Here is a 25,267-nt window from a genome sequence, read left to right as displayed (position 1 = left end):
CTACCAGTGCCACGTGCTAGTCAGTAGAAATAGAAGGATACTTCAGATGAATACGTGGCTAGAGGAATGGTGCCAGGGGGAGGGATTCAAGTTCCTGGGAGATTGGAACCGGTTCTGGGGGAGGTGGGACCAGTTCAAACCGGACGGTTTGCACCTGGGCAGGGCTGGAACCAATGTCCTAGGGGGAGTGTTTGCTAGTGCTGTGGGGGAGGGCTTAAACTAAAATGGCAGGGGGTTGGGAACCTGAGCAGGGAGACAGAGGAAAGGGAAACAAGGATAAAAGCAAAAGATAGGAAGGAGAAAAACAAAAGTGGCAGTCAGAGAAATCAACGGTTTAAATCAAACATGGCCACAGTAAATAATAATTCTAATAGGTCTAAGAGCGTTAAAAAAACAAGCCTGAAGGCTTTGTGTCTTAATGCGAGGAGCATTTGTAATAAGGTGGATGAATTGGCTGCGCAAATAGAAGTAAACAAATACGATTTGGTTGGGATTACGGAAACGTGGCTCAAGGAAGGCCAGGACTGGGAACTCAACATCCAGGGGTATTCAATATTCAGGAAAGAGAGGCAAAAAGGAAAGGGAGGTGGGGTAGCATTACTGGTTAAAGAAGGGATTAACACAATTGTAATGAAGGATATTAGCTCTGATGAGGTGGAATCTGTATGGGTAGAATTGAGAAATACTAAGGGGAAAAAAACGTTAGTGGGAGTGGTTTATAGACCTCCAAACAGTAAGGCGGAGGTTGGGGATGGCATTAAAAGAGAAATTAAAGAAGCGTGCAATAAGGGCACAGCAGTCATCATGGGTGACTTTAATCTACATATAGATTGGGCCAACCAAATGAGTAACAATACTATGGAGGAGGAATTTCTGGAGTGTTTACGGGATGGTTTCCTGGACCAATATGTCGAGGAACCAACCAGAGATCAGGCCATCTTAGGCTGGGTATTATGTAACGAGAAAGGATTAATTAGCAATTGTAATAATGATAAATAACTTCTGGATGAAGTTATGTGCACATCACTTCCTGTGAACTGTGAACTGTGAACTCTGTGCATACATCACTTCCTGTGCATACATCACTTCCTGTGTTTGGACTAGTATAAATACTGAACTGCTCAGTATGGTAAAAGGGCTTCTCCTAGAGGCATGGTGAAGACCGCTCTTGTATATAGTATAATTATAAGTTGCTTAAAGCTTACTTTAAAGTTCCTTGATGTGTGAGACTCCTTTTTACATCAATTTAAGCAACTTAGTATTTACACTCACAAATACTAGACCTTCGGACAAACTCGGAGTTAAGGATCCAGGGAACCACCCATCATGGAAAACATCCTTAAACCTACTCATCTGGACTTGGACCCAAACGCACCAGCAGCTGGCAGGGTATGGAAGCATTGGTACCGTACTTTTGAGAATTTTCTTGATGAATGTAAAGCGAATGCTTCTACTAAACTGAGGATACTTATCAACTATGTGACCCCAACAGTGTTTGAATATGTTGATGAATGGGATAATTACGATGAGGTGATCCGGGCACTTAAAAAAACTATATGCCAAGACCGCAAATGAGGTCTATGCTAGACATCTACTGGCCACAGCCCGACAAGGGCCAGGGGAATCGATTAACGAATTCCTTCAAGAACTTCGCAGGCTCAGCATAGATTGTAACTTTCAGGCAGCCTCGGCTGAGCTGTACCGCGAAGAAATGATTAGTGATGCTTTCATCTGCGGGATTGCCTCTCCATTTATACGCCAGCGTCTACTAGAAAGTAAAACACTTGAGCTACAAAAGGCTTTTGACCTGGCTTGTTCTCTGGATTTGACAAAGAAAAATGCAGACCTCTATCAGCTGCCCAGATCTCGATCTGCTGCTGTAACTGCAACCAGACGATTCAAGTGGCCTCAGGTGAACCCTATCATGGAGGAATCTAATCCTGATGATAATTCTGATGAAGAAGAGGAGGATGACCCCACTTTAGCAGCCTCTTGGCAATCTAGGAAGGAATGCTTCTTTTGTGGAGATTCTTTTCACCCTAGGAAATTCTGCCCTGCTCGCAATGCGATCTGCAGTCATTGCGATAAAAAGGGACACTTTGCAAAAGTTTGCCAATCAACAGCCTCTACGAGGGCCTATCCAGCTAAGGCCTACCGAACTGCCCCAATTAGGGCCTATCAAGATGCTCCGGCTAGGACCTATCAAGCTTCCTCTCGAGCTCTCTCCCGAAGAAGCACACCTAGAGTTTCAGCCACTCTCTGTGCAACCACACCAATTACAGCTGCTTGCCCACAGAACCTGTTTCATGCAGCTACAAAAGTTTCAATTAATGGGCATACCTTAGATGCCTTAATTGACTCAGGAAGTGCTGATAGTTTCATTAGAGAACAGATTGCTGCGAAATTGAAACTACATATCTTCCCATCGGACCAGGCAATTGCGATGGCTCAGTCATCACTTAATACCAGAATCTCCGGCTTTTGTATTATTGATATGACACTTAATGGTCGCATGTATCCCTCCACCCGACTTTCGGTGCTCAAGGACTTATGTAGTGATCTCATCTTAGGGCTGGATTTTCAAAAACAGCATAAGAAACTCACCATTGAGTTCGGCGGATCCAAACCTGGACTTACTATTTCTAATATACTGTCTAAATTACCGTTTTGTGCATTATCAGCAGCTTCACTTGATGAACCCTCATTATTTGCCAGTATTCCTCCTCGATGCAAACCAATAATAACGAAATCACGGCGCTTTAGTCAGGAAGACCAATCTTTTATTGAGGCTGAAATCTCTCGACTTTTAGCAGAGGATATCATCGAACCATGTTCGTCGCCCTGGCGGGTTCAAGTCGTCATCGTCAAGAACCCTCTAAAACCTCACAAACAACGACTATGCATTGATTATTCGCAAACCATCAATCAATATACTGACTTGGACGCCTACCCATTGCCACGCACTGATGATATGGTTAATAAACTGGCCGAATACAAAGTGTTCTCAACTTACGATTTAAAAAGTGCCTATCATCAGGTACCCTTGAAGGTCTCAGATAAGCAGTACACGGCCTTTGAGGCTAATGGACGGCTGTACCAATTTTGTCGCCTCCCATTCAGGGTTACTAATGGAGTGGCTGTCTTCCAACGGGCAATGGATGGCCTGGTTAAGCAGGAAAACTTAAGGGACACTTTTCCCTATCTTGATAACATTACTATTGCAGGTCACGATCAACAGGAACATGACGCCAACCTCCAAAAATTTCGGGATGCCCTCCATCACCGTAACTTAACTTTGAATGAATCTAAATCTGTTGAGTCGCAACTGACCATCAACATCCTTGGCTACTGCGTAGGCAATGGTATCATTAAGCCAGACCCAGAAAGACTTCGCCCGCTCCAAGAGCTCCCGTCACCTAAGAATCCAACTTCTTTACGTCGGGCTCTCGGTCTGTTTGCATACTACGCTAAATGGATTCCTCATTTTTCAGACAAAATCCAACCCTTGCTGCATGCTAGATCATTTCCATTGGAAACAGTGGCTGTTGCAGCCTTTAACCTTCTCAAAAAACAGTTGGAGAAAGCGGCTCTTCACTCCATCGATGAGAATCTCCCTTTCATAGTCGAATGTGATGCCTCGGAGGTGGCGATCTCGGCTACTCTAAATCAGGAAGGTCGTCCTGTAGGATTTATGTCCAGGACCTTACAAGGTGCCGAGCTACATTATCCTCCGGTTGAGAAGGAAGCCACAGCCATCATAGAGGCGGTACGGAAGTAGCTAGCCAGCACTTTACAATAATCACGGACCAGTGATCAGTCGCCTTCATGCTCGATAATCGAAAACGAACCAAAATTAAGAATAATAAAATACAGCTTTGGAGGATGGAACTGGCCTCTTTTGGTTACACCATTCACTATCGACCTGGCAAGGAGAATGTGGCCCCGGGTACCCTCACACGAGCATTCTGCTCCACTATGTCGTCCTCTACTCTCATAGATGTCCATAATGGATTGTGTCATCCTGGCGTTACGCGCATGCTACATTTCGTACGATCACGGAATCTCCCTTTTTCTACTGGAGATGTAAAGAAAATGTGCTCAGAATGCCGGCTTTGTGCAGAATTAAAACCTCAGTTCTTCCGCCCCTCAGATGGTATGCTCATACACGCAACCCAACCGATGCAACGACTTAGCATCGATTTTAAGGGCCCAGTGCCCTCTTCAACTCGGAACACATATTTGCTCACCATGATTGATGAATATTCACGTTTTCCGTTTGCCTTCCCCTGCTCCAATATGCTGGCGTCCACAGTAATCTGCTGCCTTGAGCAGGTATTTTCTCTCTGTGGCATGGCGGCTTACATTCACTCGGATTGGGGTCCATCCTTTATGTCAAGGGAACTCAAGGACTACCTCTCAGAACGGGGAATTGCTACAAGCAAAACGACGCCCTATCATCCCATCGGAAATGGGCAGGTAGAGAGGTATAATGGTATCATCTGGAATTCCGTACATCTTGCTTTAAGATCTCGGGGCCTACCAAACTAGCAATGGGAAGCAGTGCTTCCGGATGCATTGCACTCTATATGGTCCCTTCTTTCTACAGCCACAAATACTACACCTCATGAGCGGTTCTTTGGATTCCAGCATCGCTCATCTTATGGGACATCCCTCCCGTCATGGCTAACTACTCCTGGACCTGTACTACTCCAAAGATACGTTCAGACGTCTAAAAATGACCCTCTCGTAGACGAGGTCAAACTAACCGATGCCAACCCCACCTATGCATACATACGATATCCCGACGGCCGAGAATCTACCGTATCATTACGGGATCTGGCTCCCTGCCCACAAGGACCTAGTGGGACATCGAGTGATGGTATTTTACCAGGAGCCTCTTGGAACCTACCGGGTACCCCTCTCCAGGATCCTGATCTGACACCAACTAGCTTGGTGCCGGTAGAACCCCGTACTCAAAGTTGCGACCCTCCCAGTACCGCGCACCAAAGTACTGATCCGCCACAGACCAGCTCTGCACCTCCCTCTGAACAGAGACAGACCAACTCTGCACCTATTGGGGCTCGTACACAAAGCCATGATCTCCCCGACCCTTCACAGGGTAATCCAGGCCACACAGACTCTGACCAATGGCCAACAGCATGTAAGCGGACCAGTGACCCTCTACGACAGGAACCCAAACGGGTGCGACTCTTCCTCGTTCGGTGGCTGCGGAATAAAAGGAAGACCACAGCCTTCTAATCTCGCAGGAGGGAAGAATGTAATAATAATAAACTACTTCCGGATGAAGTTATGTGCACATCACTTCCTGTGAACTGTGAACTCTGTGCATACATCACTTCCTGTGCATACGTCACTTCCTGTGTTTGGACTAGTATAAATACTGAACTGCTCAGTATGGTAAAAGGGCTTCTCCTAGAGGCATGGTGAAGACCGCTCTTGTATATAGTATAATTATAAGTTGCTTAAAGCTTACTTTAAAGTTCCTTGATGTGTGAGACTCCTTTTTACATCAGCAATCTTGTTGTAAGAGGCCCCTTGGGTCGGAGCGATCATAATATGATCGAATTCTTCATTAAGATGGAGAATGAAGTAGTTGACTCGGAGACTAGGGTCCTCAATTTAAATAAAGGAAACTATGATGGTCTGAGGAGCGAGTTGGGTAGGATTGATTGGGGAATGGCACTCAAAGGGTTGACGGTGGATAGGCAATGGCAAACATTCAAAGACCGAATGGATGAACTACAGAATTTGTTCATCCCAGTTTGGCATAAAAATAAAACAAAAAAGGTGACCCAACCATGGCTAACAAGGGAAATTAGGGATAGCATAAGGTCCAAGGAGAGGACATATAAATTGGCCAGAAAAAGCAATAATCCTGAGGATTGGGAGCAGTTTAGGATTCAACAAAGGAGGACAAAGGGATTAATTAAGAAAGGGAAAATAGAATATGAGAGTAAGCTTGCAGAGAACATAAAAACTGACTGTAAAAGCGTTTATAGATGTGTGAAGAGAAAAAGATTGGTGAAGTCAAGCGTAGGTCCCTTGCAGTCAGAATCGGGGGAATTTATAATGGGGAACAAAGAAATGGAAGACCAACTAAATACATATTTTGGTTCTGTCTTCACAAAGGAGGACACAAATAACCTCCCAGAGATGCCGGGGAACATAGGGTCTGATGAAAGGGTGGAACTGAAAGAAATCAGTATTTGTAGGGAAACGGTGTTAGGAAAATTGATGGGACTGAAGGCCAATAAATCCCCAGGGCCTGATAATCTACATCCCAGGGTACTTAAGGAAGTGGCCCTAGAAATAGTAGATGCATTGCTGGTCATCTTCCAGAACTCGATAGACTCTGGAACGGTACCCATGGATTGGCGGGTAGCTAATGTTACCCCACTATTCAAAAAAGGTGGTAGAGAAAAGGCAGGGAATTATAGACCGGTAAGCTTGACATCGGTAGTGGGGAAAATGCTAGAGTCCATTATAAAAGATGTAATAGCAGAGCACTTGGAAAGCAGTGACTGGATCAGACAAAGTCAACATGGATTTACAAAAGGTAAATCATGCTTGACTAATCTACTGGAATTTTTTGAGGATGTAACTGGTAAAATAGATAAGGGAGAACCAGTGGATGTGGTGTATTTGGACTTTCAGAAGGCTTTCGATAAGGTCCCGCATGAGATAAGCGTGCAAAATTAAGGCACATGGGATTGGGGGCAAGGTATTGACTTGGATAGAGAACTGGTTGGCGGACAGAAAGCAAAGAGTTGGAATAAACGGGTCGTTTTCCGAGTGGCAGGCAGTGACTAGTGGGGTACCGCAAGGATCGGTCCTAGGACCCCAGCTGTTCACAATATATATTAATGATCTGGATGAGGGAATTGGATGTAATATCTCCAAATTTGCAGATGACAGAAAGCTGGGGGGGAGGGTATGCTGTGAGGAGGATGTCGTGAAACTCCAGCACGATTTGGACAGGTTGGGTGATTGGGCAGAAACATGGCAAATGCACTATAATGTGGATAAATGTGAGGTTATCCACTTTGGTGGCAAAAACAGGAAGGCAGATTATTATTTGAATGGCAATAGATTGGGAGAAGGGGAAGTGCAAAGAGACCTGGGTGTTCTTGTGCACCAATCGCTGAAGGTAAGCATGCAGGTGCAGCAGACGGTTAAGAAGGCAAATGGTATGTTGGCCTTCGTAGCAAGAGGGTTCGATTACAGGAACAAGGATGTCTTGCTACAGTTGTACAGGGCCTTGGTGAGGCCGCACCTTGAGTATTGTGTGCAGTTTTGGTCGCCTTACCTGAGGAAGGACGTTCTTGCCATGGAAGGAGTGCAGCGAAGATTCACCAGGCTGATACCTGGGATGGCAGGAATGATGTATGAGGAGAGATTGTGTCGATTGGGCTTATACTCACTGGAGTTTAGAAGATTGAGAGGGGATCTCATCGAAACCTATAAAATTCTGTCAGGCCTGGACAGACTAGATGCAGGAAGGATGTTTCTGATGGCCGGGGAGTCCAGAACCAGGGGTCATAGTCTAAGGATAAGGGGTAAGCCATTTAGGACTGAAATGAGGAAGAATTTCTTCACCCAGAGAGTGGTGAACCTGTGGAATTCTCTGCCACAGAGGGCGGTGGAGGCCAGTTCATTAAGTATATTCAAGAAAGAGTTGGATATATTTCTTAAGGCTAAAGGGATCAAGGGATATGGGGAGAAGGCAGGGACCCGGTACTGAATTTGGATGATCAGCCATGATCTCATTGAATGGCGGAGCAGGCTCGAAGGGCCGAATGGCCTACTCCTGCTCCTATCTTCTATGTAAGCAGATTCAATAGTAACTTTCAAAAGGAAATTGGATAAATACTGGAAAAGGCAAAATCTTCAGGGCTATGGGGAAAGTGCTGGGGGGTGGAACTAATTGGATAGCTCTTTTAAAGAGTGGGCACAGGCACGATGTGTCGAATGGCCTCCTTCTGCACTGTATGATTCTATGATACTGGAACTATTTCCATTGGAGGAGATAAGGCCGAGTGAAAAATTAATAAAGATTTTTTTTAATTATCAAAGGTTTTAATAGGGTAAGATTGGTTCCCTGGTTGAGGAATCAGTGATGAATGGTCATCAGGTTAAAAGAGGGAGGAGAGAGGTTAGCAGAAATGTCTTAGTGCAGAGAATTGTTGAAGCATGGAATGCTTTGCCACAGGGAATAGTTGAAACAGAGACCACTTCATCTTTTAAGGAAAGAGTGGATTAATATTTGAAGCCGAGGAAGATACGGGGCAATGGAGAGAGAACAGAGCAGTTGGATTAGTTTTGGACTGCTCTTGCAAACATCTAGCAGAAACACATGGGTCAAATTGCCTTCATCTGTGCTTTCTTTTCCAAATTTGTTCATAGGATGTGAGGGACAATGGCAAGGCCACATTTATTGCCCATCTCTAGTTGTTCAGGGAAAGCGATGGTGGCCTCTTCCTTAAATTGCTGCAGTTGTTATGGTAATTATACCCCGATGATAGTGTTAGAGTAGGGAATTCCAGGAATTTGACCGAGTGATGATGAAGGAACAGCAATGTATGTCCAAATGAGGGTGCTGTGTCGTGGAGGGAAACTTGTAGGTGATGCTGTTAACTTCTATAGAACTATGGTTCTATGGACTGCCCAAGGAGGCAGATAATATAGAAAAAATAATGAAGAATTGGATAGCTATTTGAGGGGGTGGGCAATGAGACATTCATTTTTGGACTGGGCAGTGAAAGAAAATATAATGAGGCCTTTATAAGGAGCCAAATAGAATACACTTGGACTGTTCAATCAAAATATTTCACTGTCTGGATTGGTCTGGGGGAATCTGCTGTACAGCCCCAAAAATGTCTCCAAAATTATAGCTCTGTGGTGCATGCTACACGGAGAGGAATGACTGTGCAGCAGGTTCATGAAGAGGTCCAAAAAAATAATACAGCAGCGTCTTCGGAGTTGCAGCTCTACGTCAGCAGCAACACACCTGGGAAATCTGCCAATGTTTACTGGACAACTAATTTGTTTAAAATTTCCAATCCCTCCCTAGGACAAGTATTTCTGTACCAGGCTCCCCATGAACTGTTACACCAATGCCCTATAACATCATGACTTACAATATTTTACTCACAATGAAAGTACATCCAGCCATAAGCTCGAGCAGAAAGTTGTAAAGGAAACCCCAACACGAAGTTCAAGTGTAAATGTGTATAATTTGTTGATGAGAGAAATGTTGCTCTTTGCATGGTCTAGTGTTTCTTTCCCCAGTCCTTCCCCTTGTTGACAATTTACAGTGACTGTCTCTTACTAATCTTAGTGGTCCTTCTAGGTGCTACCATAATGGAAGAAGCAAGTGAGATGATTGCCTACTGCCTTTCCTAAGAGTTTCATGGGATGGGGGGTGGATCGTTGTTGCATCCTTCAGCAGGGTCAGAAGATATCCTTGTAAATGGAGGTGCCATTTGTGCTGCTCAGCCCTCTGGCTCTGCATGGATCTATTGAGGAGGGGTTGCATGCCATGAATGATGAAATGAGTCGCTGTGAGAGATAGCTCCCTAATCTGTGCCTACTCCTGGAAAGCAATGAGGCTTCCTTGCCAATGGACACTCCCGTAGCTGATTGTGCCATATGTAAAGTTGGACTGGTCTGAGAGATCTGACCCCGTTATTTGCCTCCCCCCAATTCCTTGGATGGGCCCAGCTAAGTGTACTTCATTCAGTCTTACTTGGCTCACACTACCCAGAGTCCCCTGGGCAGTCTGATCCAAAGGTCATTTGTGACTTACTACTACTCTGCACACCTCTGCTGCATTTTAAGCTAACACAAGATCCTCACCTGAAAACACGCTGGCCCCCTGACTCTGTCCAGGTGTGTGAAGCCTATGACCCTGAGCAATGGTATCAGTAACTGATGACTGATGTCTTCAGAACCCTTACTGAGAAGAAAAGCAAACATTTCTTTCAAAAAGCATTGCATGGTTTGTGGGCATGTGGTGATGTGACAGAGTACTGTGGCAGGCAAGTCATAAAATGAACATTTAAATGCCACATACTGGGACCACAACAGGCATGTATGAACATTTTAACGTGGGAATCTCTGCAGGAACTTAATATCGTGGGACTAAATTTTAATGGGTTACAGTTAACGGTCTCAAAATACAACAAAACACAATACTCTATTATACACCAAAATATTTGGAGAGATTTAATAACTGGACAAATATGGAAGTCATAATATTCTAGTCAAAGAACGTCTCACATACTTTAACTTAATGAATGCAAGTTCTATGTATGAATATTGTCATCATTTTTATTAAGACATTATGAAAGTGACAGACAAAGCACATTTTGAAGGTAATCTGAAAAACACAAGAGGTAATTGAAGTCTATCCTGCATTATTTCATTAAATACGTGTTTTGTTACAATGGTCACTTATTACAGTGGTACAAGCCTCTCATATACTTTGAGATGCACACTATGCAAAGTGTTTTAACTGACTGAGAATTATAGCACCATTTTTATACCATCCCAAATATAAGATTTGCTTTTTTAATTAAGCTGAATTAAAGTCATTTAATTATTAAAGTCATTAAAGACATTTTCTTTCCAAGCTTCATTTTTATTCTTGATGTTTACCTTTAGGCCACAAAAAGTTAAATACCAGTTACACCTGATGATATAAGAATGCCAAAAAAATAGAATGTCACTCTTTCTTCCTTCTATTTTCCAGGTTATTGTCTTTCACGCTACCCCTTCCCCCATGTTATATGTAGCTTTTCAAGAAAGCAGATCTACAAGTCAAACAGAAGTACCTGCCTGTAATGTTTTATTAGACTCATACCTCTAAGGAAGTGTCTCTTACACATGGCCCAATTGAGACTGGAACTACAGTAAGGGGAGCCATAGGCACTTTGTGATTCAAATCTATATGCTGTGTCACAATGTAATATTATTTTGAGTATTGATGTAACTTTTATATTTTTTCAGTAGAACTTGCTCTCTTTTCCCCAACCCTCACAATTTTTCTGAAGGCTGGGATATCGTTCTATGGGCATGGATGGCTCTCCTTTATGCAGACAGTGATTGTCAGCTGATTATTCAATAATGAAAAGCATTACAACTGAGCAGGATTCTGTTCTTACCCAATAAACGTTTACTTTCTTGTAGGTATAACTGGAGTATGATCCCACTCCCTTCATCCAGGGATGCTGAGGCCAGTTACAGCATGCCTATCACTGCCTCACTGGGATCAGCTAACTCAACACAAATGAAGCATCCAATGGGGTGTCTATGGCTTCTTACCACAGTAAGTAGTACAAAAGCACTGCCTAACTAAAGTAGAATAGTTTTAAGCCAACGGAGCGGAAGATAAAGGTGATCGAGGATTCAAGCCATATAATCGAGCTGACCTGAACTAGTCTAAGTTTAGTTGTAGCTATCCAAGACGAGGGGAGGGAATTTTAACTTTCCCTGCTGGGCGGGAATGGAGCAGGTGAGCAACTTCAAATTAATTGGCTCCGAGGTGGTAGCAAGTGTAAAGCAGTCCAGAAAATTAATAAAGCAATATAGTTTGGAAAAGGTGTAGTGCAGTGCAGTTGGGAAGAGTGCCTAATCAAAGAGGGTAGTGTGGTTCAACTGGAATGGTCATTAACAACTTGATGTTCTTCTGACCTATTGTTGTGGACTGAAATGGGTTAGGGTTATGATGGAAAACAAAATCAATTCAATAGAGGCATTCAACTTTTGAAAGGCACCTTTTGAGGCGATGAGGGGTGAGCTCAGGAAAATAGACTAAACAACACTGTTAGAGGGGAAAAGGATGGAAAAAAAATAGATCATGTTTAGGAATACTGTAAACAGCATATAGAACAGATACATACCATCAGGGAAGAAGGATAACATAAGGGAAAGGTGGGAACAATGGCAGTAATTTGGGGAATATTCTGTCACTTTCTGAAGACCAGGAGGATCCCGTGGAGGTATGGGATAGATCCGGTAGCTGAAGTAATCTGAAAAAGGGTTTGTTCCTCATTGTCATGGATATGCTATGAAACTTGCCTAGATATTAGGGCAAGTGAAAACACTCTTGAGAATGTAGAAAGCTACAAGAGTAGTCTTAAAATTGGAAGTGAAAAATCTCTAGAATGAAATCCAAAAATATAAAGGGTAGAATAGACATGATAAATATCACACACACATCAACAAGCAGATGACAGTTGTTAAGAATGGAGAAGCTCAAAGACAGAAGATGGAATTTGTCTATTCTACCCACTGAGGAAAGAACAAAGAATGCATGCATCGGCTAGAGGGACTGAAACTCAAAGTAGTAAAAGAACAATGCAAGGAGGAGAAAGAATGTCACAGGTTCGAGGCAGAGAAGAATAAGCAGCGTTAGGAAATCAGATTCCTGGGTCCGCCAGAGGGAGGTCAATCCAGCCACGAGGCACAGAGGAGGAAACAGCACTGATGTGCCCTGCAACTAGTGGAGAAATGCAAATCAACAGTGAGTTGAGTACGTTGGGGTACAGTTGATTTAGCTATAACTGCTGGGAATAATTTATTTAAATCAAATTTGACACCAAATTTTAAGAAGTTAATATTGAGGGTTTCATCAGGGTTTTTCAATTATTACCCAACTACCAGAAATGGAACAAAGAAGTTTGGTCTGAAGGACTGATACCATCATTGGGTGGTAAAGGACTCGCTCCATTATCTCATGTTGATCCAATAGACAGTACAGATTGTGAAACTGTAAAACTGCTTATGATTTAACGTCTGAAACATGCAGACAAAAAGTATAAGAAATTGGAAAATACTTGCAATTAGTCATAGAGCGAGAAGACAGATGAAAATTGTGACTAGAGGCACAAATGTAACCAATTATAAGAACCTGTGTCAATTAATGTTAGGGGATCAATTTCTGGAAGTTCCAGATGATCTAAAGATTTTGGTGCTTGTCCAGTAGTGCAAGACCCTGGGACAGTTAGGCAAATGAATGAATCACTTTGAAAACTCACAAGACTGCAGCGGTTCAAGAAGGCGGCTCACCACCGCCTTCTCAAGGGCAATTAGGGATGGGCAATAAATGCTGGCCTTGCCAGCGACTCCCACATCCCATAAACAAATAAAAAGTGTTGGAATCCATGTGACTGAATAGGAAATCAGATTCCTGGGTCAGCCAGAGGGAGGTCAATCTAGCCAGGTATGCATCCTCAATCCCGAGAGCCAAGGAGTACACCACAAAATAAAAGCTCATGAGCTCCAGCGATCTTGGGGCACAGTGCAGGCAATTGCTGGTCCAGTTCTCAATAAGGAAGACTGAACCCAATCGCATACAAATAATAAGGTGGGCAATGATAACTGATGCAAGATGATGACACTCCTGTGCCCAGATTTAGTAAACATGCTCACTGAAGGATTACATAATACTCTGTGTACCATAACACTGGTCTAACAATAGTGAATGCAGAATCACCAGTTCCTAGAAGGTAGAATCTAGATTTCTCCAGTTCAGCTAATGTACCACTGGCTGAGCTCTGATCAGAGTGTCACCCATTGTCAGGAGTGAAAGTAGTAGAGTTTCAATGCCCACACTGTTCAATGTTCCACTGGGAAATGATTTGAATGATGGGTAACATGGTTACAGAAGAAAGCTTGGGTGGTGACTTGGAGTCAGCAAAGACTGCAAGCTAAGCCAGACCAATGTAGCAGTAGCACTAGCTGCAGTAGCAAGCTCAGCCCATATAGCTCCTGAGGCACTGACCAGGTCCCAGAGTGAAGACGCAGTGATGCCTGGCTGTCAAACAACATTCGATGGGGCCAAGGTCTACTCAAATAATACCTCACACGAGAAGCAATTCATCAGGGGAACCTAGAAAGATTCGACCACCAAGAAGAAAAAGCCTAGCTACCTGCCCATCACAGTCAATGACAGAAACTCAACTGGACCAGCCACATAAATACTGTGGCCACTAGAGCAGGTCAGAGGCTGGGTATTGTGTGACAAGTGGCTCACTTCTTGACTCGCCAAAGCCTCTCCACCACCCAAAAGTCGCAATCAGGAGTGTGATGCAATACCCTGGATGCCTGGGTGGGTGCAGCTACAAGAACACTCAAAAAGTTTGATACCTTGCAGGACAAAGCAGTGTGGATGATCAGCACTTCAGCTACTATCTTAAACATCTACCCTCTCCACCACCGGCACACCATGGCTGCAGAGTGTATTATTTACAAGATGCACTGCAGCAACTCACCAAGGCCTCTTTAGCAGCACCTCCCAAACCTGTGATCTCCACCATTTAAAAGGACAAGGGCAGTAAGTGCATGAAAACACCATCACCTCCAACTTCCCCTCCACCTCACACACCATCCTGACCTGGATATACATCGCCAGTCCTTCATTGTTGCTGGGTCAAAATCCTGGAACTTGCTACCTAGCAGTATTGTGGGGGCACCTTCTGCAGCGGTTCAAGAAGTCAGCCTACCACTACCTTCTCAAGGACAACTAGGGATGGGCAATGCCAGCTCTTGCCAGTGATGTCCACATCCTGAGAATTAAAATACAGCTAGGCCATTGTCTTCTACCTGTGAAGTACAACAAATTACAATTTCACTAGGTGAGTCCATATACAGTGGTGGAAAAGCATAGCAAGGTGGATTATGCCATTGACATACCTGACTGACCATTTAAGCACTGGGCCTACCACATTAATATGCTAAAACCTTACCTCACCAGCATGGAAGTGGCCCCAGGTATCGCTGTTGCTCCAAAGGTGGGAGTGGAAGGTGAAATTGTTGATCTGTTATCAGAGTGTAAAATGGGTTCCTCGGTGTATGAAATCACTCCATCAGCTCCTTTATCTTTCATTCATATATAAACATCAAGCTAGGAAACTGTTGCTTGGTTTGCGGTCACTGTTCTTGGACAAACCAGGCTGTGCAAAGCAGTTTGTAAATGAGGTAAATATGGGCTGCTCAAATCTAGTATACCAACATGTATACCCCATGCCACACCAGTGAGAACAAGCACATAGCTAGAGAAATGCAGAAGGTGTTGGGCCTGCACCTTTCCAGAGCCTGTGGGCATTGATGGTAGTGTTGGTCCCTAAGGAGGACAAGACCATGTGATTCTGTTAGAAGTTAAATGAATTGACAGAGGCTGATGCTTACCCAATGTCTCGTACTATTGAGATCCTGGAGAAGCTAGTGGGTGGCAAGTATCTGACAACTCCAGACCTGACAAAAGAGAGGTGGCACTAAGTGCCGAGGCCCAGTCATGCTCTGTATTTGCTACATCATCAGTGATGTACAGGTTTTACAGCCAGGCATTTTGGAATGAAGAATGCATCCGTTATGTCCCCAAAAACCGGTGGATTCTGTTTTGACAGAGGCCAGAGATTATATACTGGCATATATTGCTGATATTACAATTTTCAGTCGGAGATGGGATGAATACCTCATTTATGTCACCAACAGACTAACCCAGTTGAGCAAAGCAGGGTTGAATGCTCAGGCCAGTAAGTGCACCATTTTCAGTTAAATATTGCAACACAATTTTTTTTGCCAGATGGGCTAATACAGAACCTTAAAGATTACTTAATGGTTTGGATATATCACAACGTAAATAGGTTGGCAATTTGTATTAAAAATATTAGGCAGTGCAATTTTGCAGAGAACAATCTTCTGAGTATCACTGCTGAGGCAAGCAGCAGTTCTATTACTGATTCATTTTAATCTCAGTTTTGTCACAAATGCTAACAGAGGCAACACTGCCCAAGACAGGAGGTTCTACTAATGCTGCAGCTGGTCAGTTGCAAAGTGGTTTATGTGACAACATGCATAATCTTTCTGGCCGGTTCCTAAAACACCAGATACTACCATTTGACGATTCCATAATACGCGTGAAATGAATTTGTGAATAGTACTTTAGGTTTAAGATTCCATAAATACATAGCAATCTGAACTAATAAAATAAAGAAATAGAACAATCAGTGAGCAGCTTGGACTTCACAGTCATTTTCTTGCAGTCTATTAATATTGGCTTACATTGTACTAGTTCTATTAAATGTTTTATTTATGACTGTTTCAGCAGTGCAACCCAGAATAAAAATTACCACTGTCTAGATTAAACAGTCCAGTACTGAAAAAAGTTAGCTTAATTCACTGGTGGAGATACTAGAAAACATCAAAAGTACAGAAAGCAGATGGACAGCACCCAAGACTCACTGGGGGTTATAATGCTGTAGCTTTTTGGCAAATCTTTGCAGCACATAGCACATCTATGGATTAAGAATGGAGGTCATTTATACCCTTCACAAAATCCATTATTGATACACTGTTACAAAACTTGTTAACTTATTCAAAGAGACTATTTAATAGTTAAGCAGCACTTTCATTATATAGCTATGCCATCATCCATAATACTGGGGAAAGATTTTTTTTTTTTTTAAATCAGCTCTTGTTCAGATGATGGAACTGTTAAAAAAACCTACATATTCACAGAAGAACTGGGCAATAGCATAGCTTGTACTTTTGAGCATTAGTAATCTATTGTGGTGCTGTCTGCAGCCATTATTTGACGTTTAAGGCTGAATGAAATGTTGGAGTCCATGAATTCAGCAAAGTATATAAATCATGGTCACTGCTGGCTGTTGTATGACAAATCCATGAGATGAGTGTTCTGGGTCAGACTTGCCATGGTACAAGTGGAGCTTGTTGGTTCATGTTATTAGGTGGTTAACTTCGGTTTTCTCCTATCTCCTTTTTAATGAATATGACGGTATCAACATTTGGTCCACATTGCAGTCCTGCTCTGTAAAACATTTTGCTTATTTGAAGCTGTTCTTGAAGATCAATGTCCTTGGCAAGTTTTACAACACATTTGCCTGAAGTAGGGCCTACTGCAGAATTTAAATTTTAGCACCAGTGGGCAATAGGCCACTTTATTCACATCCCTGCATTCTGTGGGAGGAAACCAAACCATAATCAAACTCCAGTGTCCTCTGCTACAAGACATGCTTTGACTAACAATGTTGAGAAGAAACACAGGGAAGGTTACGCTAGCATTTCTCTAATGCAGCACACTCTTGGTACAAACACCGTTCATAAAGACTTTGTCAACATTTATGTAAATTTGACTTTACACAACAGCATAAATTTCACTATAATCTTTTCTTGAAAGGCAGCAAGAATGTAATGATCTTACAATTGTCTATAATTTGAATTGAAAAGTATTTGAAATGAAATGTAAACTAATACTCTACAGATCGCAGATGTAACAATACGTTTCCTTATGAAGTCGTTAAGCAACCTGAAGGAATATTTCATGATCTGACTGTACAGGGACCTTAACCTAGAATATATTCCTTCTTAGAATACATGCTTGTTTTTCTCCATTCTTTATGCCGTTCATTTTTTGCATTAAGCTATATTTGAAAAATTGCATTTACTTGTAGTTGACAATTGTATGAGAACTGCTAATCCAAATCATTGTCAAGGTCCAATGAGGAGAAGTGAAATGTCTCCATATCTTAACTCATGTTTTAGACTTCTTCCCCATTCTATATCATGAACTATCTCTATGGAAAGACAAATTGTCCTTAACAGCTAAATTGGAATGCATTCTGCTACAACAGTTTAAGTTTTTAATAGCTAGAATGTAAAGCTGACTTTTTCATTTTTGAGGATTCCCTGAAAGGTAGATCTTCATTCATCTCTTACGATAAAATTAATTAAAAAAAGACCAAGGGTTTTCTTTTTGTTCAAAGGGCATACGCATTGTCACATTATTTCAATGACATTTTAAAAAAATGTGAAACTTCTAATCTAAACAAAAGCCTGCCATGCCAGGACTCTTTGGGCTGGATTTTCATTCAGGAGTCGGGTTGGAGGCGGGACTACAACTTTCGTGGTTGTAGTCCCGCCTCCATCGAGATGCGGCCAATCCACGCGATTTTAACTTGATTGACCTTGTTGAGCCCGCCCAGCGGGCTCAGCAGGCCAATTAAGGGTCACCCGGCAACAGGTGATGTCACAGGCTGAAATTTCATCTGTCAAGACGTTTTGACAGATGAAATATCAGTGTTTCACAGCTGTTTGAAGCTGTCAAACACTGACAGTCTTACTTCTAACACGAGTCCTTCTCCACAGACTCAGTTAGAAATCTCTCCTGCACAGAAAGCTGCAGGCTGTCACTTTTGACAGATCGCAGCCATTCTGCTTTCTGTGCCAGTGAGATGAGGGACTCCCCGAACCTAAAGGAAGGAAGGCTGAAAAGATAAGAAAAGATCATTTACACTTCTTTAATCACTTTAGACACACCAAGCACACTTACCTTTGCACTCATGCACACATCACTCACCTGAACACCGATATCTCGACCCCTCCAAGCCCTTCAACCCAACGGCCCGACTCCTCCAACTTGCCGTGGTTTGGAGCCATCAGGAATCCCACAGTTCAAGCTTAAAAATAGGGATTAGGCTAAAAACTGCCTGTTAACTGGCAGTTAATTGGAATTAATCCCTTCCCGCCTCAGGGAGGCGGGTCCCAGTGCGGGGCGGGTACCCGCCTCCTTTGAAAGTGGCATGGAGGCGGGTTGGGGGTGGGACCCCCGATTTCGGGAATTTAACCCCCCGCACGCCTCCAATCCCGACTCCACGGCACACTGAAAATCGAGCCCATTGCCTCCAGGTGGTTGCAGTGAGATCCCCAAGAAGGAGGAGTCGCATCATCCCTATGCAACTCTATTGATTGCAACAATGCTGTAATTTCTAGAGGTGCCTGATCCTAGGAAAAAACACTGCAATATTATTCTTACACTTCTTCAATTAACAATGGGGGAGTTCTTCAAACAAAATTGCTCCACTAGCTTTTCCTTTGACATTAAAAGGTACTAACCCACTTTGAAAATCTGTCTGAACTATGCGGGCGATATTTGTCTGCTGTGCTAATTGGACGGACGGTAGGCAATGTGATTGCTCTGCCCTCCCGATCTCACCAGCAAGAGGTCCAAACCACCTTGGTGCCAGGTCTTTGCCAATGCCATCCATAGGAGATGTACCAGTGTTCAAGGTGACTGCCTCTCTGTATAGGGAAGTACTGGTCTCCAGTTGACAGCTAACTAGTGAGCCATTATTGAGAGGAGGAGCTTGCCACATAGGTAATCACAAACATAGATTGCATCTCACGATCAAATTTTCAATACACTGGCCCTTGACAAAGAGTTAGTGAATCTTAGCTACATGATGTCTCCTAAATCAGTGCTAAATATTCATAAATGGAGCAAAAAGTGGAAAATTACAAAACTGTGCAAAAAGTGATTTACGGCCAGGGATAATTTGTTACCAACCATCCAGAGCAAAGTCCAGAAGGGACCGTTCCCTCCGCGACGTCTTGGTCCACTCTTCCATCAACCCCAACACCTGCTTCCCTTCCCACGACACCTTCCCATGCAAGTGCAGGGGATGCAACACCTGCCCTTTCACCTCCTCCCTTCCCACTGTCCAGGGCCCCAAACACTCCTTCCAGGTGAAACAGCGATTTACTTGTACTTCTTTCAATTTAGTATACTGTATTCGCTGCTCATGATGGGGTCTCCTCTACATTGGGGAGACCAAACGCATATTGGGTGATCGCTTTGCTGAACACCTCCGTTCAAACAGCATGCGTGACCCTGAGATTCCGGTCGTTTGCCATTTTTTAATTCTCCCACTCTGACCTCGGCCTCTTACACTGTTTCAATTAAGTTCAATGGAAGCTCGAGGAACAGCACTTCAACTTTCGATTAGGCACTTTACAGCCTTCTGGACTCAACATTGAGTTCAACAATTTCAGATCATAACCACTGCTCCCATTTTTCCAGACAGCAGCTGTTGGTAATGATTCTGTTGTTGCCACTTACACCTCCTCTAGACCCATCTTTTGTTTCTTTACTTGTCCCATTACCAAATTCTTTTGCCACGCACCATCATCTCTTTTGTCATTTAATCACTCCTGCTTTCCACCCTATCACAGACCTTCCCTTTTGTTCTTTCCTCCAGTCCCCTCTTTCCCTGCCCCTGTACTTGCTTAAAACCTGTTACATCTGCAACATTTTCCAGTTCTGACGAAAGGTAACAGACCTGAAATGTTAACTCTCTCCACAGACGCTGCCTGACCTGCTGAGTATTCCAGCATTTTTTATTTATATTCCAGACTAAGCTGTTCTAAATATATTGGGCCTGAATTTGCGGTTGGTGGTTTCCCACGGGCGGATGCCTCCGAACTGCAATAAATCTACGCACCCACCTGATGGTTCTGGATCCACGGAGACTCGCACTCCTGGGCCTATACAGGTAGACATGCAGTTCGCAAGCACCCCTGGGATCACGTGGGCCAGCCCAACCAATCAGAAATAGGATTCCCATTATGCTTATGGGGATTCCATTTACGTACGGAATCCCCTTAAGCTTAATAGAAATCACCCAAAAAACACATGTACACAACCTTGAAATTTAAAAAAAATTACATGTTTAAAATTAATTAAAATACAATTTTATTTAAACATTTAAAACAAAAATTTAATTATTTGAAAATTCATTTAAACAAAAATAACACAAATTTATTTTACAGGTTTTTGAATGTTAAAATGATTTAAAATTTTTTATTTTAATATTTATTTTCATCCTTACGCTGGTAAAAGAAGGCCTTAAGAGTTTCATGGGCATTCGCTGGGCAAGAGTTGGGCAAATAGCCCAAAAATAGTCCAACTCTCCACCAACGAATGTCCATTTCCTGCACATGCAGAGGATCTGTCAAGAAGATTCTTGGCAGATCGCAAGATCTGGGCTTTCGAGCATGTGCAGCCCATGTGTAAACACGGAACTTGTGAGGCACTTATGGCCGCGTACATCATAGGCCACGGAAAAGCCAGGCCATTGTTTTTTGAAGAACATTTCACTTGGACTTTCTTGTATAAACATTACAAGGATAGAGCATTAAAAGGTGCAGTTTTTACCTTCTGGATTCTCAGTGGGAAGAGCTTCACATCTGCTCTCACACTGCTGCATGGCTGCAGGCCTAAGGGACTCTGGACATTCCATGGATGGCTGACCAATGTATGTCAAGCACTGAACCATCCGCATCTGCTGACCCAGACCACATTGAACAGAACACTGAGGAGAAGAGACAAAATACAAATGTTATCCTAAGCAAGTATGGAACAAAGCATCATAAGACTGTTCAATAAGTGGAGGGAAACAGTGAATCTTCTGCAGCCTCATATATACCCCAGGACAGGAGTTGTCAATAAGCGTGCATTTTGCGGTGGCATCATGCAGAAGACATTAATCCAGAGTGTGGTGAGGCATAGGTCGGAATTTTCTCAAGGGAGGTGCATTGGGGGTGGGGGGCCTCCGAGGCGGGCAGGAAACCCGGGAGGCTGGGTATCCTGCAGGCCCTGCCGACTCCAATGGCAGGGCCTGATTGGAATGAGAGGCCTCAGATTCCCGCCCACAACCAGCCAGATTGAGAGACTGGCTGGCTGCAGGCGGGTAGTCCTCAGAAGCGAGGGGCCGGTCTGGGGGCAGGATCGCGAGAGGGGGGCCGGCAATCGGTCGGGGATTGGGGGGAGGAGAGGATCGGGGGAGGGGTAAGCTGGGGATCAGGAGTTGGCCGAGGATCGGCGGGGGGGTGGGCGGGGTCGGGTGGGAGAAAGAATTGGGGCCGGCCATCGGAGGATCGTCGCCGGCTTCATCATCATCGTTGGGGGGGGGGGGGATGGGGATGGGGGTCGGGGAGGGAGGCCTGAGGGGTTGATCGGAGGCCTCGTTGGGAGGGGGGGGGTCTCCTATCGTGGGGTGGGTATGGTCGGGCCCCTGGATCCAGGAGGTAGGTGTAAAACCAATTACCTCCTGGATGCAGCAGTTCTCGCCTCTGTTTAACTGCCGGGTTTCACGATTTGTGTGAAACCCGTCCACAGGCAGTTAAACACAAAATGGACAGGGAAACAGGCTTCCAGCCTCATTACAATATTTAAATTGAGGTAACGGCCCCTGGAAGCGGGTTGTTTACTCACCCGTCCCGCTTCTGGCAAAACCGGAAGTGGGCAGGTTGGAGGCGGGATCAGGTCAGGAATCCCATTTTTAACACTAACTGCCCCACCCGTTTTTTTAGGGGAAAATTCCGGCCAATCTTCTCTAACAAACGAGATGAATGACCAGTTAATCTGTTTTTGGTGAGGCTGGTTGATAACTGAATGCTGGCCAGAACACCAGGAGAACTCCTGCTCTTTTGCAAAAAGTGCTGTGGGATCATTTATGTCCACCTGAGTGGGCAGAAACAGCCTCGGTTTAACACCTCCTCCAAAAGACAGAAACTCGAACAATGTAGGACTCCCCCAGTACTGCACTGACGTGTCAGTCTAGATTATATGCTCAGTTTCTGGAATAGAGCTTGACGCCGCAATCTTGTATTCAGAGGTGAATGTGCTACTAGCTGAGCCAAGCTGATATCCTAATGAAGTGCAGTGTTACTCTGCCATCTTCTGAATGGAAAAAAAATCATTTGGGGGTGGTGGGGGGAGGTTAAAACCAGCATCTGGAATAACTGAAGAGGATTCCTTAGTCGTGCTAAAAACTTTACCTAGATATGTGGGCAAGTGAGAAAAAATCTCTAGAACATTTGGCATTAGCCCACCTAAACAGTTATTTAAAACACAACCCAAAAATATCTAGAGTAGAAAAAACTGTAAAGCAACCCAGGAAACTTAAAGCTACAGTGCGAATCCTAGAGATTGAGAACATAGATCGAACAGGTTAGGGTGAAGCCGAGGTTAGTACCATCCTTCTCATGCTATTTCTCCTCTACAGGCATACACTACAGTGTAACAGCACGCTATACAGTATATTATCATACAAGTAATATTTCAGCAGCAACATCCTCATAGTTATCCTCTGGTGCTGCCTGTCGATGGGCCTTGTCCTCCATCATTAGACTTATTTAAATGGTAAAATTATGGAGCATGCAGGAAAGAACAATGATCATGGAGATGCTAATGGAACAGTACTGTTGTCATAGAATCATAGAATGGTTATAGCACGGAAGAAGGCCATTCGGCCCGTTGAGCCCATGCAGGCTCTCTGCAAGAGCACCTCAGCTAGTCCCACTCCCCCGCCCTTTCCCCATAGCCCTGCAATTTTCTTCCTTTCAGGTACTTATCCAACTCCTTTTTGAAAGCCGTGATTGAGTCTGCCTCCACCACCCTTTCAGGCATTGCATTCCAGATCCTAACCACTCGCTGCGTAAAAAAGTTTATTCTTATGTCACCTTTGGTTCTTTTGCCAATCACCTTAAATCTGTGTCCTCTGGTTCTCGACCCCTCTGCCAATAGGAACTTATTTCCACTTCTGCTCAGTCCAGGCAACTGGGGTCAATCTGAACTCGGGACCAATTGCTGTGAGGGGACCTGAAGCAAGTGGTGAACCTGGAAGGAGATTAGGCCCAGCAGATTTTACCTGCCAGACCTCATTTGAATTTTTAAAAATCAGTTTCCTGCGGGTGGATGCGGGAATTGGGATGGGAACCGGAAGCTGAAGATCCAAGGGAATGCTCCCCGGCATAAAGTAAGTACCTGGGAGGAGGGGTTGCAGAGCCGATACTGGTCGGGTGAGATACAGGGAAGGCCGTGGCTGGGGAGACCCAAGGACTCCTTGTGGGGTCTGGGGGAAGCACTCCTGTTCCTCTTGGCCCTGAAGCATTCCACATAAATGTAAAATTTTAAATTTGCCGTAGCCTCTTCTGGCCACTCCATGGACTCCTGCCATGGTAGACCTGTTGGGTTTGGCCTGGTTTCGGCCTCCCGAATCAGTGAGTTAAAATGGGGTGTCAGCACTGATGACATCATCGGGCTGAAGATTTGAGCCCTTTGAATGCTGGATTCAGGAATGTGTGCCTGTTAAGCCCAGGCATACACCCGGGGAGGTGCAGCCTTGCACAGGCCAGAAAAGAAGAAACATTGAGGTTGCCTGCAGCCCGTGCTGTGGCAGGCTTCAGAGGCCTTGAAGTTCTTGTACGGGGAAACAAGAAGCCAATTAAATTGTTAATAACCATAATTGCCGTGCAGGACTGTGTGTGGGAGTAGGCTTGGACAATAAAGCTCTGGATTAACTGGAATTTCTGAAGAATTGAGAAAGGAAGGCCGATGTGGAGAACAGTTGGGAAGTCCATTCTGGAGATGATGCACTGCTATGTGCATTTTTCTACTGACACTGTTATTTCACTGTTTTCTGTGTTATTATTTCAAAGTTAAAATAAAATAGTACATATAGCAATGCAGCATTTACAGGTAGACTATCCTTTATCCGAAAACCTCGGGACCAGCCGTGTTTCGGCTTTAGGAAAATTTCGGATTTCGGAAGGTGCGCGAAAACACTTCGGTTTTCAGAGGTAATTCGGTTTTCGGGAGTGCGGATAAAGGATACACTATCCCTTATCCGAAAGGGTGGGATAAATAGCGACTATAAATACTGTAGTTACAGGGATAAAGGCTGGTACACTTATGCTGAGCGATTTCGGTTTTCAGAAGTGCGGAAAAATGCTACACTATCCCTTATCCGGCTAGGCCTGTAAGTCGTGCGCCACTCTGGTCATGTCGTGCGCATGACTTACGCTGACCGAAAAAACCTTCGGTTTTTAGAGGGTTTCGGTTTTCGGAAGTCCGGATAAAGGGTAGTCTACCTGTACTATGACTACCATGGTAACAACATCTAGATATCAATGCTCTGCCAGCTACTTAAAATAATTCAACATGACACCATAACAAACATTTTGCAAAAAGCTGAAAATTGAATTTTAAAAATCATTACTTAGTACCTTATAAAAATTTAAGAAAACTGAGGGATGAGAAAATACTATCAAAGTTCATCCCTGAAGTACATTAACTCTCCCAAGATGGCACCTAGATATATTTTGAATAATCCCAATATTTTTGCCTTGCTTGATGGGTTACTTCAAACATTTATCACTTTTTTAACTGCAAGCAAAACAAAACAGAGGGGGCCTAGCTTTGTACAAAGTTATTTTTTTTTTAAATTGATATTTCATGTATGGAATATTGGAATACTTTCAAAATTTACACTCTGAAGTAACTTTTTAACTTGAGCCTGGACTTGAATTAATGAAAAACTTTACTATATGGGGCGTTATATCTACTTGAAACCTTATTTGTACAGAGTGCAACCATATTTCCCTG

General features: G+C 43.7%; 1 protein-coding gene across 1 annotated transcript in view; it reads right to left on the bottom strand.

Moving 5' to 3' along the window:
- Positions 1 to 10,219: 10,219 nt before the first annotated feature.
- The window catches only part of adamts10 (ADAM metallopeptidase with thrombospondin type 1 motif, 10), a 233,009-nt gene continuing 217,961 nt past the window's right edge, over positions 10,220 to 25,267 (bottom strand). The window contains exons 24-25 of the mRNA XM_086004738.1: positions 21,035 to 21,191; positions 10,220 to 17,001 (exon numbers count right to left, since the gene is read on the bottom strand). Coding sequence (XP_085860864.1) covers positions 16,892 to 17,001; positions 21,035 to 21,191 — 267 coding nt within the window. The 3' untranslated portion in view covers positions 10,220 to 16,891. The remainder of the gene's footprint in view (positions 17,002 to 21,034; positions 21,192 to 25,267) is intronic.

Source organism: Somniosus microcephalus, chromosome 13 (assembly GCF_052327205.1).
Source record: "Somniosus microcephalus isolate GS21.2 chromosome 13, FLI_Smic_1.0, whole genome shotgun sequence".
In the NCBI taxonomy this organism is placed as follows: Eukaryota; Metazoa; Chordata; class Chondrichthyes; order Squaliformes; family Somniosidae; genus Somniosus; species Somniosus microcephalus.
This window is presented reverse-complemented; position numbering and strand designations above follow the sequence as displayed.